Source organism: Thermobia domestica, chromosome 5 (assembly GCF_964235325.1).
Source record: "Thermobia domestica chromosome 5, izTheDome1.hap1.1, whole genome shotgun sequence".
Lineage (NCBI taxonomy): Eukaryota > Metazoa > Arthropoda > Insecta > Zygentoma > Lepismatidae > Thermobia > Thermobia domestica.
This window is the reverse complement of record NC_137458.1, coordinates 255967698-255983648: the sequence shown is the minus strand read 5'-3', so window position 1 is coordinate 255983648 and position 15951 is coordinate 255967698. Positions and strand designations below refer to the sequence as shown.

At 31.7% G+C, this 15951-nt stretch overlaps 1 protein-coding gene across 1 annotated transcript in view; it reads left to right on the top strand.

The window, feature by feature from the left end:
- Window positions 1-15561, top strand: part of LOC145686558 (uncharacterized) — an 88842-nt gene extending 73281 nt beyond the window's left edge. Inside the window, exon 5 of the mRNA XM_081759994.1 lies at window positions 4243-15561. Coding sequence (XP_081616120.1) covers window positions 4243-4750 — 508 coding nt within the window. The 3' untranslated portion in view covers window positions 4751-15561. The remainder of the gene's footprint in view (window positions 1-4242) is intronic.
- Window positions 15562-15951: the final 390 nt, after the last annotated feature.

The window sequence follows — 15951 nt, the reverse complement described above, 5'->3', positions numbered from 1 at the left end:
AATTAAACAAATATAACATTTCTGTGTTCTTCTTATCTTCACTGATTCTATGAAAGTACTTTCAACTTTGATCTATTTCATATAATTCATGTTGCAACTAATAATTTACTTAGTTATAGTAGGAGAAAATTACTTTTCTTGTCACAGTCCCACATAACTAGTATAAAAGATGAGATAGAGAGTTGCAAGGAAAGGAAGAAAGCAAAATATTGTCCGTCGGCAACTTGCGGGAGTAATTGCTAATACTTGGTTGGAAACTATGAACTTAAGCACGACATTTATTATTCACTTCTTGGTTCACGACAGTCAATTGAAACGCAATGAGTGTTAATGTTATTTTCGATTTGTTGTATCTCAAATGATTTGATACTTTCACATTTTGATTTTATTAGTATTACAGAAATAAATTGTCGGAAAAAATCATGAAGTTCATATTTTCTATGGCTTTCAAATGTCCTTTATTTCAATGAAAAGGAAAGACAATCAATGATATATATAAGGTTCGCTTTTTTTCGGTAATCATTTGTCAACTTTCTCTGAGCTTCATAATGCCTTGTTTATAGAAAGAACTGTCGTTATCGGTGAAAAACTGAACAAGTGCTGATTTACAGCCTTATCAGAGTTGAACATTATGCTACGCAAGAAGGTTAGAAGAGAACGAAATAAGTATAAATTTAATGGCTCAAGGCCAGACAAATATGGTGGGGTGATAACATATCCCATTTAAGCTGATATATATACTTCGATGGCTGATCAAACTTGGGTGTGATTTTGTGTTGTGATAGAATACAACTTCTTTATGATTAACACGCTCTGAACGTTTTTGGATGATGAATTGCTTCAAACTGCCAAGTCACTGATGGGACACACTCAAATTAATTGTTTGATTTTCTAGTACAAGACTGAAAAACACATCTCTAAAATCCTACCGCACTGAGAGCACAAACATTTCTCTGATAAATAGTGCTTTTGATGTCGTTAAGGCAAATCATTACGTCGGAATCAAGATTGTTTGCGCATCACATTGTTGTAAACAATGAATTTCTCTTCAGAAGTTATCAGTCGCTTTAAGAAAAAGGATAATTTTCTCACAATTGATGAATAGATCTCAGAGGTTTTTACGCCCCAATAAATTAAGTGTTTTGACTTCAGAGAAAGCAAAACACCAACTTCTTTACGTAACTCATTTTCTTTAGGTGGTCGTGAACGCTTGAACGGTTGATGCTCAATGTTTCTGTGTCATGTAACGCGGGTTTGACTCGGTTAATGTTTTTATTTTGTGGTCATCAACCTCGGTGGATCTCCCTGATCGAGAAACGTCGTTGAGACCAAAATTACCAGCACGGAACTTCATTAACCATCATTTGCACTGACGTAATTATAGAACATTTGCTACTGTAAACTTCCCGCAAGTTTTCACAAGCTTGAAAGCTTGACATGCGTTCTTCACTTTACAGAGCTAATATAGTAAACTATGAAAAAAATACAGTTTGGTGTTTCACTTTTCAGTTGTAATATCTGCAAAATTAATTCAAATATTCTTTTTTATTTTATACCTATATGTATAATCTCTCTCTCTCTTTCTCTCCTTCTCTCTCTCTCTCTCTAGACTCACAAATATCTTAAAATGAAGTTTCAGTTATAAGTTGTAGAGTTATATAACATTAACATAGATCTAATGATGGTAGTACTTTGAAGAACGACCTAACGCAAAATGTTGAAAACGTGCGTCTTAAATTTTTCGATAATCTAATAGATTGTTTATGTGAATATTAGAGACCACTATAAAAAATGTCTGTTTGTAATATTGTCGTTATATTTGTGGCTATTCTTCATAATTCATTTGTTATTTTTAAGTTAATCATATTTACTGACAACATAAGTCAATCGTAGTTACATAGGTCAGTACAAGGGTTGCACTGAAAGTTTCGAGAATCACGTTTTGAGAACAATATAATATTTTAGATTTCGTTGTAGTTATAACCTGTCATCTTTGTTCACTCAAAACGCAAAACCGTATATAATTTGGAATTTTTGTCGTTGCAGGGCACTAGTTTGAAGTGAGGTGGTTATGAACAAAAATGGACCTGACGAGAGAGCACTTCCGTGTCATGATTTATTACTATTTTCTCCAAGAGTTAACACAGCAAGAGTTTCTCGGATGACTGCTCTTTTCTTGATGAAGCCCCATCCCAGATGATAATTTCAGGTGGTTTCAAAAATTCAGATTTGGTCGGGTCAGCCTGAGTGATGAAGATCGTGTAGGTCGTCCATTTGACAGCCATTGTACCCAAAAACATTGAAACGGATCAACATGTGACTTTTCTCGAAATTCAGAAGGCCTTAGGGATTGTCATGAGCCAAATACAAACAATATTGCATGATCATTTAGGTGTAAAAAAAACTTTGCGCTCGTTCGATCCCACAAATTTAACTTAGGCACATAAAGGTATTCGTGTGAAGTAGTGCAAAACTATGACGAAACGGTTCAAATCTGGATAATCTAACTTGTGCTTAACGTCGTAACAAGTGTGAAACGTGGACTTATGAATACAAACCGAGAAAAAGTGGAAGTCTGCTGTGTGGGTGTTCCGCGATAAACCTAAACCAACCAAAGTTGTTGTACACAGTGTCTCTACACAATTGATTGCATCATTTTTGGTAAATCAGCCCATATTGCGACTCTCCCACTACAGAATCGTAGAACAGTCAATTCAGAATGGTACACAACCATATTTCTACCGAAGTACTGAATGTGAGTAGACAGTTCAATCTCAACTGTAGAATCATTCTGCATCACGACAATGCCAGCTCGCACACAACAGCTGCCACAAGTAATTTTTTGGACCAGGAAAACGTTGAAGTCATGACACATCCGGCTCATTCCCCTGATTTAGCTCCTAGTGATTTCTTTTTGTTCACAACAATCAAGAACATGTTGCGTAGGAAGCGCTTTTGCACTCCAGAAGAAGCCATCGAGGCATAGAAATTGCATGTTTCACTGGTACCAACTTCGGAGTAGCATAACTGTTTCAAGATGTGGTTCTATCTCATGAAACAATCCATTGCTGCACAGGGGATGTACTTTGAAAACCAATTTTAAAAAAATGATGAAATTTTATGTTCTTGCGTTCTATCGTTTTCCCGAAACTTTCAGTGCAACCTTCGTATTATTGGTGTTTCCATACATTCCATTCTAACTTCACATTTGTCTCTGAATATCAGTAGTGTTCAACAATTACATGAGCAAGGAACTCAAGACGTAGTTACTAATTAACTTCTTGAGAATTGAACAAAAATTTCTTCTATGTTCCTTTGTGGCTAAGTAATTGGCGCGTTATCTTTTTATGCTCATTGTTATGGATTTTTTTTTCTCTGTGAGGGTCTATACTTACCCTCTGACACAAATCCGAATAGCTATTCAAATCTCACTTTATACAAAAGTCCTGTCTTATTTAATCTTGGTGGCAAAAACAGACGTTAAATTCTGATTACAAAAGACAAAAAGGCTAATCATTTAGACAAGAAATAATTTCCATAGTTGATTACAGTTTTCTTTCCATAACTATAAAAATGCTGTAGCACCACGTAGAATATAATACAGTTTTTTCAAATTCTATACAGAGTGTTTCAAAACAACATCGACAAGGTTGGGAGGTGATTCCTGACACCAAGATAAGACAAAGAGTATAGACCAACTTGGGTGCAGAAATCCGTCATTTCGGAGTTATAGGCTGCTGAAAACATGAAGAAATGAACTTTAAAGGTCCAAAGCTCCAAAACTATGGAACCTACCATAGTCGGGTCAAGATTTCACTTAGGAACTAGTATGTGCCCTACCAAATATCCATGATTCAGAATTCTACGGTAGTTCCGTAACAATTTTTATAGGGGTAGTTGGTGAATGTTTCAAATTATATGCCCATAGCCAAACTTCCTCTATAAAAATTGTTGCATGAGTACCGCGGGATTCTGAAACATGTATCTTTGGATAGGTATATACTTGTTCCTAAGTGAATTCTTGACCCGACTACGATAGATCCCATAGTACTGGAGCTATGGACCTTTAAAATTAATTTTTTCATACCTTTTGTCTTATCTTGGTGTCAGGAATCATCTCCCAAACGTTTATGTATTGTTTTGAAACATTCTGCATGAAATTTGGTTTTCTTTTAAATGCTTCAATATGTATTCGTAATGTTAAAGTTTCTATTGACAAACCAACATTTTCTTTATTTTCAGATTTTATGGAAGTCCACCTAATTACCCACCAAAACCTGGACCCTTTTTAAGAAGACCTGGATTGATTGTACCATTATATCCTGTTGACGCCAACAACATTGTTTACATCAGAACACCTTCCGGTTCTACAAGACCAGCTTTTCTTACAGACCTTATACAAAACCTCCCAATTGTCATTAGTGTTCCTGACATTATTTTTGGTATTGGTAGTTTCTTTGGTAATGTGTTTACTACTATTTATAGCACTATTAGACCTACCCCTGAACCCCAAGCAATAGAACTTATATACGTTCCAGAATATCCAGTTGAAGATGAAATCATTCAGAAACCTGGAGAAGTTAATAGTACCGTTCACAACAGGACAGAAACAGTTGGTGATTCAGCAGCAGATGAGAGCAGCAGTGATGGTGTGGTAGTAGTATTGCCAGATAATAGGCCCGAACCTGGTGACCCCAAATTGAAAAATTGGGTAACAGTCGTGTATCCGTTTAGAAAAGTGTACGGATAGTTTCTCAGTGTATGAAACACATAAAAAGTATCATATTCAAATAATTGTTAAGAATGATTGGAACAATGTATAGTAAGTATGTAATATTTCCCATTTCTTATGCTATGCGTCCATGGGTGAAGATATGGACAGGGGAAGGAACATGAAGAAACAATTCTCTTAAGAGGTTCACAAAAAAATATTAAGTGGTTTTATGGTCGATTTGCATTAGTTTTTAAAATCTTCTTTTTCTTCCTCTTCTTATGTCAGCAATCTCTTGAATGATTTTACGCAGTTTTCTGTTTTTCTCTACTTTGTAGTTCTTCTTCTCTGCCTTCTGAGTATTTTTTTTCTTCTGGCATTCAATCAATAGCCATAATCCTCCATGCTTCATAATGTTTGTAATCATCCTTTCAATCGAGGCACATGGCTCAGTGGTAGACTGTTTACCTCTGATGTGTGAGGTTCCTAGTTCGATCCCCGGCCAAGTCAGTTTGTGGTGGACAACATCGTATTCTGGGTTTTCTCGGGGTACTCCCGTTTCCTGCTATATTCTTATTGTACCAATTCTTCCATCCTCATTCATTTACCTTACTCATCCGTCTCTCTTAGCCTAAAGGGAATAACCGTAGGACGTTAAACGGAAAGATTTTGTTCAATTTCTTTCTTCTTTTCAACATAGTATTCAATATACAATTGTCTCTCCCTATCACATCCAACATAGTTTTATTTGATATTTTATCTACTTATCTAATTTTCAACACCGTCCTATAGCACTACAATTCGAAGGCGTCCATTGTCCACTTTTTCTCTTCTCTTAGAGTCCATGTTTCCATCCCATCCATACAACGTCACAGTCCATACAAATACTTTTATCAGCTTTTCCTTCAGTTCTATGTCGATATTTCTGATTAGAAGTTCATTTTATTTTTTACTTTTATTTTATTTTTGAAATACTTTCTTCACTTGAACTATTTTGGATTTTACTCCCATCAATTTTATCGCTTGTAATTTTCTTAGAGTTCATGAACTTTTCTACCAGATAATCTACTTTAATCTTCATTTTTCTTGTTGTTTCTTGTTTTGTTCTTGTTGACGTTGTTGATCTAAGACATAAATATACTTAAATATATTAAATATGTTAATTTTGAAAAGGATGTACATAATGTAGTGTTTGGTTCTAAAAAGTACCCATTAAAATAATTTTTATTTCATTATCTACTGTGTTCTCATTTTCCTCGAAGCAAGGATCGGCTGAACCTTGTAAATTTAGCGTTCAGCTTTGTTGAAGTTGAAATTATTTCAGTCTCAGACAAAAATTAATTCTAAACTAGCCTTATTTGTAGATGGATAAAAATATTAATTGAGGACTTGTTAAAGATATTTTTTTCTTACGTGAAAATACTCTTTTTCTTTGAATTAAATTTAATAATGTAATCTCTCGTAAATTATAATCTTACTAAAGAAGTTAGGAGCTTATTTCATCCTTTAATTGAAGGAGTGGAGCACAACAGAAAATGCAAAAGTGTAAGTTTCAATGTTCATTCCATCCTGCGAATATATGTGATCCTTCTATTCTTTAAATATATCTCAGGAATTATTCTTGACTTTTTCATTCTTGACTTTTCCGCAGAAAATATCCCCTACAAAATTTCGACAGATAGAGATAGATTTAGAAGAAAGATAACACTATCTCAATTTCAATCATGTATTTAGGTCATGTCACTCTGGTTCTGAAGCTTTTATAGCCTAAGTATTATACAATACAATACAAACGATTAGAAATATACTTTGTTCAGTGCTTATAAATCACAAACACCTGGAGACAACAGGATGAAACAGAAAGGAGATAGGAAAATGTAAGAGGACATATTGAATGAATAATTCTGTTTGCAACATAAGGGACATTACCTCGGAGCTCTAGAGGGTAAACCAAAAATTTTAAATGGCAAGATATACCATTTGATACATCATTGTAAAGACAATGGATAACAAACAGCTTTTATGGAATATTCACATAAAATTGCCAATAAATAAATTGTATCAAATGAATCTCATGTTTAATATTCGAACATTAGGCAAAATGACTACTACTCAATGTTAGAACATAATTAAAGTAAATACGCTAATGTTCATTTCGGGGGAAGACTTCAATGTCATAAAGTTTATTTATTGTTGTTTTAAGGTTTCACGACGAGAGGTCAACATTTCTCTCTTAAGATTTTCAAATTTTTAACTTTAACCGACGTATATATATACCAGTATCAATTATTCAGCCTTCATACTTACCCTGACTAGGAATGGCAACAAGATCAGCGAAACAATGGTCGGATAAAATTAAAACACACGACGTACCACCTGAAAACCGCAAAGAGAAAAATTTTATTTTATCTATCTCGCTCTATATTGCCTATATTATTCGAACGTGGAATATTTCAAATTCTTTTTCATTCTGTTGAAAATTAGGGATACATTGAGGTAACTATAGAACTCTAGTACATTAGTGGTAGAATCATTATAGAATTTTAAATGAAACAAAACTAAAACGAACTTTGTCCACTTCGAAGGCCAAGTTCTACATCAATACATGGAGAGAATGTCGCTGCAAGAAATGTAAGTTGCTGTGGGTAGCAAGGACTTGGGATAAATTAAACAGAATTGAACTACGGTAGTGCTCAAAAGTGAAATATGTTCTTGAGAGCTTCTTAAATATGTCGATTCGTGAAAATAATATTGTTTTAATGTATTGTATGATGAGAGGCATCAGTTAACATGTGTACAATTAATGATTCTTGTAAAGAACCACGAAATGAACTAAATTAAGATATGCATAAGTTATCTATTAATTTACTTATTCGAAAGTAATTACTAATTTCCTTCTACGGACTGTTGCGTGTAAAGCTCTGTAAAACTTTAAACTGCTGCGAGTAGTAGTAAAAATGCTGTATATAATTAATTTATTACAATTTCATTCTTCTTTCTTAAGGAAGAGATGTTTTCTACGTACAAACAACGATCAGGATCTTCTAGATCCTTTGAAAAACTACGCATGACTTAATTTCGTTTTTAAGTTTTCTTTCTTTCTTTTTCCTTTTTACTTTTTTGTCATTGTATGTTTATCTTCATTATTTCGTATTATGTTTCAATGCCCAATTTTTCAATTATAAGTGCCTATTTAGGTGTCTGCTTTCCATACTTTTATTGTTTGAACATTTGACCTCTACTCATAATATATCTATGATTTATTTGAATATACAGCCAAGCATAAAACAAAAGCGCAGTTCATATCATGATAAACATCTTTGTAAATCAAAGTTGAATATCCAAGTTTAATATCAAATTTGAGTTATTGTAACCATGCAAGTTTCATCATACCGTATAAGTTGTAACATAAGATAACAACTGTTAGTTATTTTTCATTATTTTGTTTTTGGTCATTCTTGATTGGTTTTGTACAGTTAACTTTACTTGGTGATGATTTATATCTTAACATTACTATCAGCAACTTTCTCAAGTTTTAAATTATTATTAGGAGGCAATCAGGTTAGCTAAGTCCCCTACTGCACTAATTTTGTTACAAAGTGAGATTATTATAAGACCTTTCGTGTGATGTTATTTTGCATTACTCTGAAGTTCCTAAGTCCAAAGAAAATCCCTGAGGTAAGTTCAACTTATTTACTTTTTTTTTTTATTTTGGCATCTAGGAGTTTTGCTGTAATCATTATGTTTATAATTTCAATTTTTTGTTGATAATATTTGAAGCTTTTCATATATTAATCTTTGAAGGTTTTTAAGGTTTTTATATGTGGATTTTTGCATCTAGTTATCTACATTCCTATCTTGGTAAAACAAATGGAATTTTTGTTTGCTGTTTGATGATATTAGCACCTGCTGACAAATATCGTTACATCTGTTGTTTACTACCTTCAATGGGCATAAAAGTGATGAAATCGGAACAGGAAGCATCGCAGTTTTTACGGTTATATATCAAATTATTACCACATGAAGTAATTTCACAGTATTATTGCTGAAGTGAATACATTTGTTATATGCTAGTGATACTGAACATTATTGAAGAGAGATCCTCCCTCATACCCTTGTTTAATTTCATCCTCGAACTGTCTCTAATCTCAAGCAAAATACACATTATATTTTACAACAATTGGAGTATTTTTATGAGGTTTTATAGGGAAATATTTTATTTTCAATCACGAAGAAAATAACTTAATATTTACCCATTTCAACTTCACCAGTACAGAAGATTGGGAATCGCGAAAAAAAATTTACGATCGAAGTCGAATGATTTTAGTTTAAGAAACTATAATACACATACACACACACACACACATACGGTGTGCACAAAGTCGTTTTCTCCGAAACGAGTAAAGAAAAAGAAAAACAAGCAAACTATTAGCGAAGTTGTTTTTTTTTTCTTTTTTCTTTTTTTAAACTAGAACTGACACTACTGTGTTTCTTAGTGTGGTTGAAACTCGTAGCCATGTTTTCATAGTTTTGTTTAAGAGTTGTTTTGTGAGTGAAGTTGTGCTGAGTAATAAAAAAGTTGAGATGAATCGCAAATTATCAAAGGAACTACGTGTTTTCGTGCTACAAGCTTGATGGAAACACAACAAAACCACAAATGTGGTGACAGCAGACTTCAAGAAAAGATTATATCACGCACATTTCGCAATGTCATTCATTGCATCCGTAATAATGCTCGTGCGTGTGAGTTTTAAGTGATAATTACCAGTGGAAATTGTTACGGTAGTGTAACTTCATGTGATTATAATCTCCACAGCTTCTCAACAATACAGATTTACTATAAACAATTATAAGTAAACACAAAATATTTAATATTATTAGAGCAATCGCTTTTTATTTTTGTCTTCAATTAAAACCCTTATTTGAGTTTTAAATTATTAGGAGTTAGCCTTATTAGCTAAGTCCTCTGCTGACCTTTGTTCGTTATAAGATTAAATTAAGGTTACGCCCTGCAGAAAGGTATTACATTATTTGTGTTTGTATTTCCTTGTGTTCAGTAAGAATCTTTGAAAGAGTTTCGATTTGTTTGCTCTTATTTTGACATCTCTAGATTGTAGCTATAATTATTATTCATTTTTTGAAGGTTTCGATATGTGAGTTTACGGACATATCTGATATATGTATCTGATTTCATGAATTTATATATATATAAAGTCATTTTATCTATTTTCGTGGCTCTTTCGCTAGATACTTTATCTGATTATATATATATCTATATCTATATCTATCTATCTATCTATCTATCTATCTATCTATCTATCTATCTATCTATATATATATATATATATATATATATCCAAACTATATATAAAACTACATGAGCTAACATAAATTATTGAGCACTTCCTGTAGAGCTACAATGATTGTAGCATTCCGGAACTAACCCATAATAAAATTGCCAAAAGTGAATGTTTTTAATTTTTAGTGAGTCTAAAGAGTTGATGAAGAATTTCCCAATGGGCCTTTTTCTGGACCTATAATCTCATGTTTTAGGTACTTAGAATTGGAATAAAAACTTGAAATTCGGTATGCTTGTACGTTTTCGTTAGCGTTACCGAACTGAATCATCAGAAATAAAAATTTCCAACCGTAGAGTAGTTTTATGAGAAACTAAAAAATCTTTCCCATGGCATCTTCTACACCCCAAAATGTTTTGGGCACTTCCGGCAGGATTAGAATGATTAAATTTGGCATAATTGTAGCCTTCCAGAACTAACCGACAGGAAAATTGCCAAAAGTGAATATTTTTAATTTTTAGGAGTATAAAGGGGGATGAAGAAATTTCATAGTATTTAAATGGACGTTTTCTTGGGATACAAAATCTTATCTTTTAGATAGTCGAAATAGGAAGAGAAATGATAGAATTGTGGGTTCAGGAAGTGCGAGGACGTAGGCCAAGAAAGAGACAGTCTGGGGGGAGCGAAACCCCCGGATGGGAAGATTCAGGAAATATGAAGAGCAAGTTCACGAAATTCACTGTTGATGCAAAGGCCAATAAATAAGAAATGCGAGGCCGTAGGCCAAGCAGACTCGGGAGTCTGGATATATATATATATGAATATCATTTATTTGTAAAAATTCTATGATTAATTGTATTATATTCCAGTAATTTGTAGCCTATATATTTTTGACTGAGAATTGTTCTTAACTCAATAGTCTGTAAATTTTATCTAATATATGATCTTAAGTTGTCAATTTTTCCACAAGCAAATATTGTATTGTCTATTGATCACCAACATAAATTTGTATCTGCTTTGTGAATTTGTTATAAGTTATTAGTCATAAGGTTATGCTGAAAAAGACGGTATGACAGGATTACTTTATATCTGGTCCACGTATGTATAATAAGCCATGATTTTGGTTTATTTGTAGCCATAATACTCGAATAATGTTTCGCAGGTCCTATTCTATTTTCTAATTTCCATACATGTATATCATCTTCGACTGTTTTGTTTTAATTATTGTTTTAAAATTTAAGTTAGTTATTTTAATTAAAGTTGATTGTCCATGATCACCTGCATTTTTGCAACAATAACAGTTTCATCATGAAATTTTATATTGAAGTGAGATTTCGTATGTAAGGAATTGTATAATATATGTATGCTCTTCGTATAAAATTTTAATATTTAATAAAATCCATGTGGTTTTTTTAGTCCAATTTGTTTCCGTCAAGGTATTGAGTATACTGAGAGCATCTGAATATATACATGTATTATAAAGTTGAAAGTTTTTTGATTAATAAAAGAGCTTGCGCAATTGCAAAGCCTCTCCTTCAAAAATTGTATAATTTGAATTTAGAAAATTTAAATTTTCTCGTAATATTTAAATTGGGGACTACAATTGTTGCTCCAACTTCTTTTGTGTACATTTAGAAACATCCGTGAAGACTAATACACACTTTGTACATAATTGCTTCAAGTAAGAGTTCCAAATGTGTTTATTAATATTGCAAATTTTCTAAATTTAAGGATGAGATGTATATCGATGTTATAACCTTTCTTTGTATTAACTTGCTAGTATACTGAGTCATATAGCAAGGCATTGATGGTGATTTTAAGATTATTCCTTCATATATTTCTACATTATAAAAAGCTCTGACTATTCATGGTAAATTATTCCTATATAGCACATTCTTACTCTATTTTTCTAATACATGATTGATCTGATGAAGTAGTTCTATGACAATTTTTTATTTTCGCTTTTCTTGATGATATAAAAATTTTTTGCTGATTTGGAAATTTGAATATGGATAGGAATCATACCAGTTTCTTCAAAAATAGCATTTCTCGGGCAAAAACTAGATTGTAAAAGTATGATTTGAGCACTTCGCATATAAATTTAGTTACTTTCTGATAAAACTAAGTCATCTTCTCCGCATAAAATATACAATCTTATAGAATTTTAGCCATTTTACATTGTATAATAATTTTATTAAGACATGTTGGAGTTATTTACCATCTTTTTGTACTCAAACTTTTAAGAACGTAATGATATTTATTGAAAATTGTTGTCAAGTAAGAGAAATGAAATGTCAATTAACTTTTGTTTCTAAGTAAAGTCCTAAATATTTTAAATTATGAGTATTATGTTACATATCCATTTATTTGCATGTTTGGTATTGTATTGTGGTATTTTTTCGTAAATACAGAATACATAATTCTGTTCCAATTGATGTCTATATCGTTATTTATAGCCCAATTTTGATATTTTATTTAGGATTTTTTTTCTATTTTTTTTCCTTTAATAAGATCATTTGTGTACCAGAATGATGTCATCAGCATAGAAATATATTTTAATATCATCTTTTATTTCTATTATTCATTTTAAAATGTAAATATTAAAGAGAATAGGACTTAACGTACTTCCTTGAAGTAATCCAAAATATGTCGTAATTGGTTTATTGTAGTTTGTTTAATTTGATACATATTTTTCCGATTTATAAGCAAGATTTGAATAATTCTGATAAATTGTGACGGAATAATTAACATGTATAAATTTTCGATGAGAATGTCTAATATGACCGCGTCATATATCTCTTTTTAAATCTATACTTATTGCCATTATGGGTTTCCTTTTTAGATACGCTTGATAAATATCTAGAATAACTGGTCCAAGGGCATCATATGTTGAGTTGTTTTCTAAAATCTGTGATGTTGTGAAGAAATATTTGATTATGTTCTGAAACCCTTAATAATCTATTTAATAAAAAGTTTTCAAACAGCTTGAGAACAAGGGGTTAAAACTATAGTTCTACCGTTTTCCGCTTTTCCAACTGTTTATTTTTGAAAGTAGCGGCTAAAAAAAATTGTTTTCATTGTAAAGGAATATATGCTGCTTCCTAAATGTTATTATATATTTTTAATAGCAAACTCTTCCCATTTTTATAACGTTTCTAGTATATGCCATCCATTCCTGAAGAATTGTTGTTATAAATATTCTAAAAAACAATATTAAAGTCTACTTTACAGAAACTTGTTTTCAATACAAATTATCCCTTTTTGTGATATATTTTAAAATAGTTGGCCAGTGCTTCCCCAACTTTCGGCTTCCAGCTAGCGTCGTGAGGCAAACTGGAGAGCCACGTGAGAAAAGAAGTGATGGCTACTAGGTCTAGAGAGCTCCCCGATACGCCAGTTAGCGATAAGGCGACGCGACGCACTGAACACGTGTTCGCCTCTAGGCTGGACGTAGTTCCAGCAGTTGCTGACAAATGGCGTGGTGCGGCTCAGGCTCACAAATCGGGCTGTTACGCCGCGTGATTTGGTTTCATTTGGTTTCTTTCTAGAATTTCTTTTTACAGTTGAAGGAGTTAATTGTTAATGAAATTCTACAATTCAATCCTTGTCTGCAATACAATGTTCAGTTAATAATTGTTAATTCTGATATTGATTGATTTCTTTTTAAATTCCAGACTTCATATTTTGACGTGAGATGTGAAATGTTATTACAAATTATTTCCCAACTTTTTCTTTTATAATGTAGGATCTTTTGACTACGGCTTTATGTTTACGATATTGTAGAAAATCTTTAGTTCTAGTCTGCAAAAATATTATGAGAGATTTTTGACTATTATTTAATGCTTTCTGACATTCTACTTTTTTTAAAATTAAATTTAGATCTATAATTGTATTTCATAAATTTTTGAGGATTATCCGAATTTTTCTTCGATACTGATACAGTTTTTTCAGTATGATCATGAATAATCTTAACATTAATTCCATTTGTATAAGCGATTTATGTTCCATGGGTCTACATCATTCTTAGGTGGTATTTTGATAGACCAATCTATATTAAGTATAACAGATTGTAATTTTGATCTGAATTCTTTTGTAGTATTTTTGTTGAATGCAGATTTAATATATTTAGTATGAGTTCAGAATAAAATAGAATAATGATGGCTTCCTCCCGGATCAAAATATACCTTACAGTTAGTATTCATATAAAAAAAAAAATCATGGTAGTTATAACTGGTACACTTTTCCCATGCATTATTACTCCTGTCGGTGTTCCATCGTTCATGACAATAATAATCATTCATGATGAATTTGTCAGAGCTTGTAAAAAGAGTATTACTTGCGTATTCCCTCTTCAACTTACCCATAATTTGCATTGTATATTTGTGTCCCCAGTTATGTAATCAAAATCCAGAAAAAAAAAAAGTTTCTCAGAATTCTTTATTATTAAAAAAAAATTAGATACTGTATACTTAATTAAATATTCAGATATTGTTATTATTCGGAGTTGAACATTATTATTCGGACAATTTCTATGCACATTATGAATTTTTAAAGATGGGTTATTTTTGATACAGAAAGCAATATTTCCATTTCTATCTTCTGTATTTTATGTAAGAACATTATAATTTTTAACGTTTAAAGTATATTTGGTTTTAACCTAGTTTCTTGTAGTATAATGATATCAGGATCAAAAAATATTATTAGAATATGGAGCAAATATAATGTATTATATGTACTTTGACAGTACCATTGTATTATAAAGAGATGTGGTCGAAAACCTTCAACTTCCAGATACGGTGTCTATGAAAGTTTAAGGTGTACATACCTTTGCATGGCAATATCCTTCAAAAAGGAATGAGAAATATCTATATTTTGTGAAAGTAGCAGTAGTATGTGAAAGTAGTAGCTGTCATCATTTTCTTTAATGCTTCTGTATGTTTAAGAGATAATAGTTGGGAAGAAGATGTATGTTTCATTGCTATTAGTTTATTTGTAATATCAGAAATCATATCTGTTAAAGAGTTAAATAAAGGTTATTCGTTATAGTTATAAGGAAAACGACCTTCAAACATGTTTTATTAATACTTATGGTATCATTATGCTCTGGTATTTCCATTAATTTATTTTTCATTGTTTTAACTGTATTGATTTTTGTATCTATACTATTTCTATTTTTGTGATATTATAATGGCTGTAATTGAAAAGCATTATCCTTTTTAATACTTAAGTGAGAGGATTTTTGAGAAGTAAATAATTGAATGGGCTAATTTTCAAAAGAGAAAACTTGTAAAGCTGAAGTTCCTGCTTCATGATCGAAACATCTTTCTTTTTTTTTTTTTCCTGGAATTGTATCAAATTCTGAATTCTGCGTTTTCCTCATTTGTGCACTAAACATTTTATCACCATTTAATATTTGATATGAAGGAAGTTTGAGAGATTCCTTTTGCACTGTGGATATATCTTTTACTATTTCTGAAAAGAACTGAGTATGAGATGTAAAGTTGTGAAGCTTGCCTACAATATTGTTCGCTTTATTAAACGAAAGACGTTGTACTGCCATCATTTGCATTTTTCGTTTCCTCACAATGCTTATAATCAGCTTCATGTAAGGTCCAACAATTCGCACATCAAGGGTGATGATTATTTAGTATAATTATGATTAAAGCCACATTTTTTTTTTTTTTTTTTTTTTTTGCATATTTTATATTTTAATTCACAGGAACGGGCTATGTGTTCGTATTTCCAATAGCCATATTTACATTGACGTATTCCTGATATGTATGTTTCAAAGGAACGATAAGTAATATATTTTAATATCTTAAGGTAAAATTTGAGGATCAGAGGTTAGAACGACCTAACATGTAGGTTGCCTACCTTTAGTTTGAATCATACCGAACAATTCTACATGCAGACATGTCAACATATCCAATATCCGTATCAACA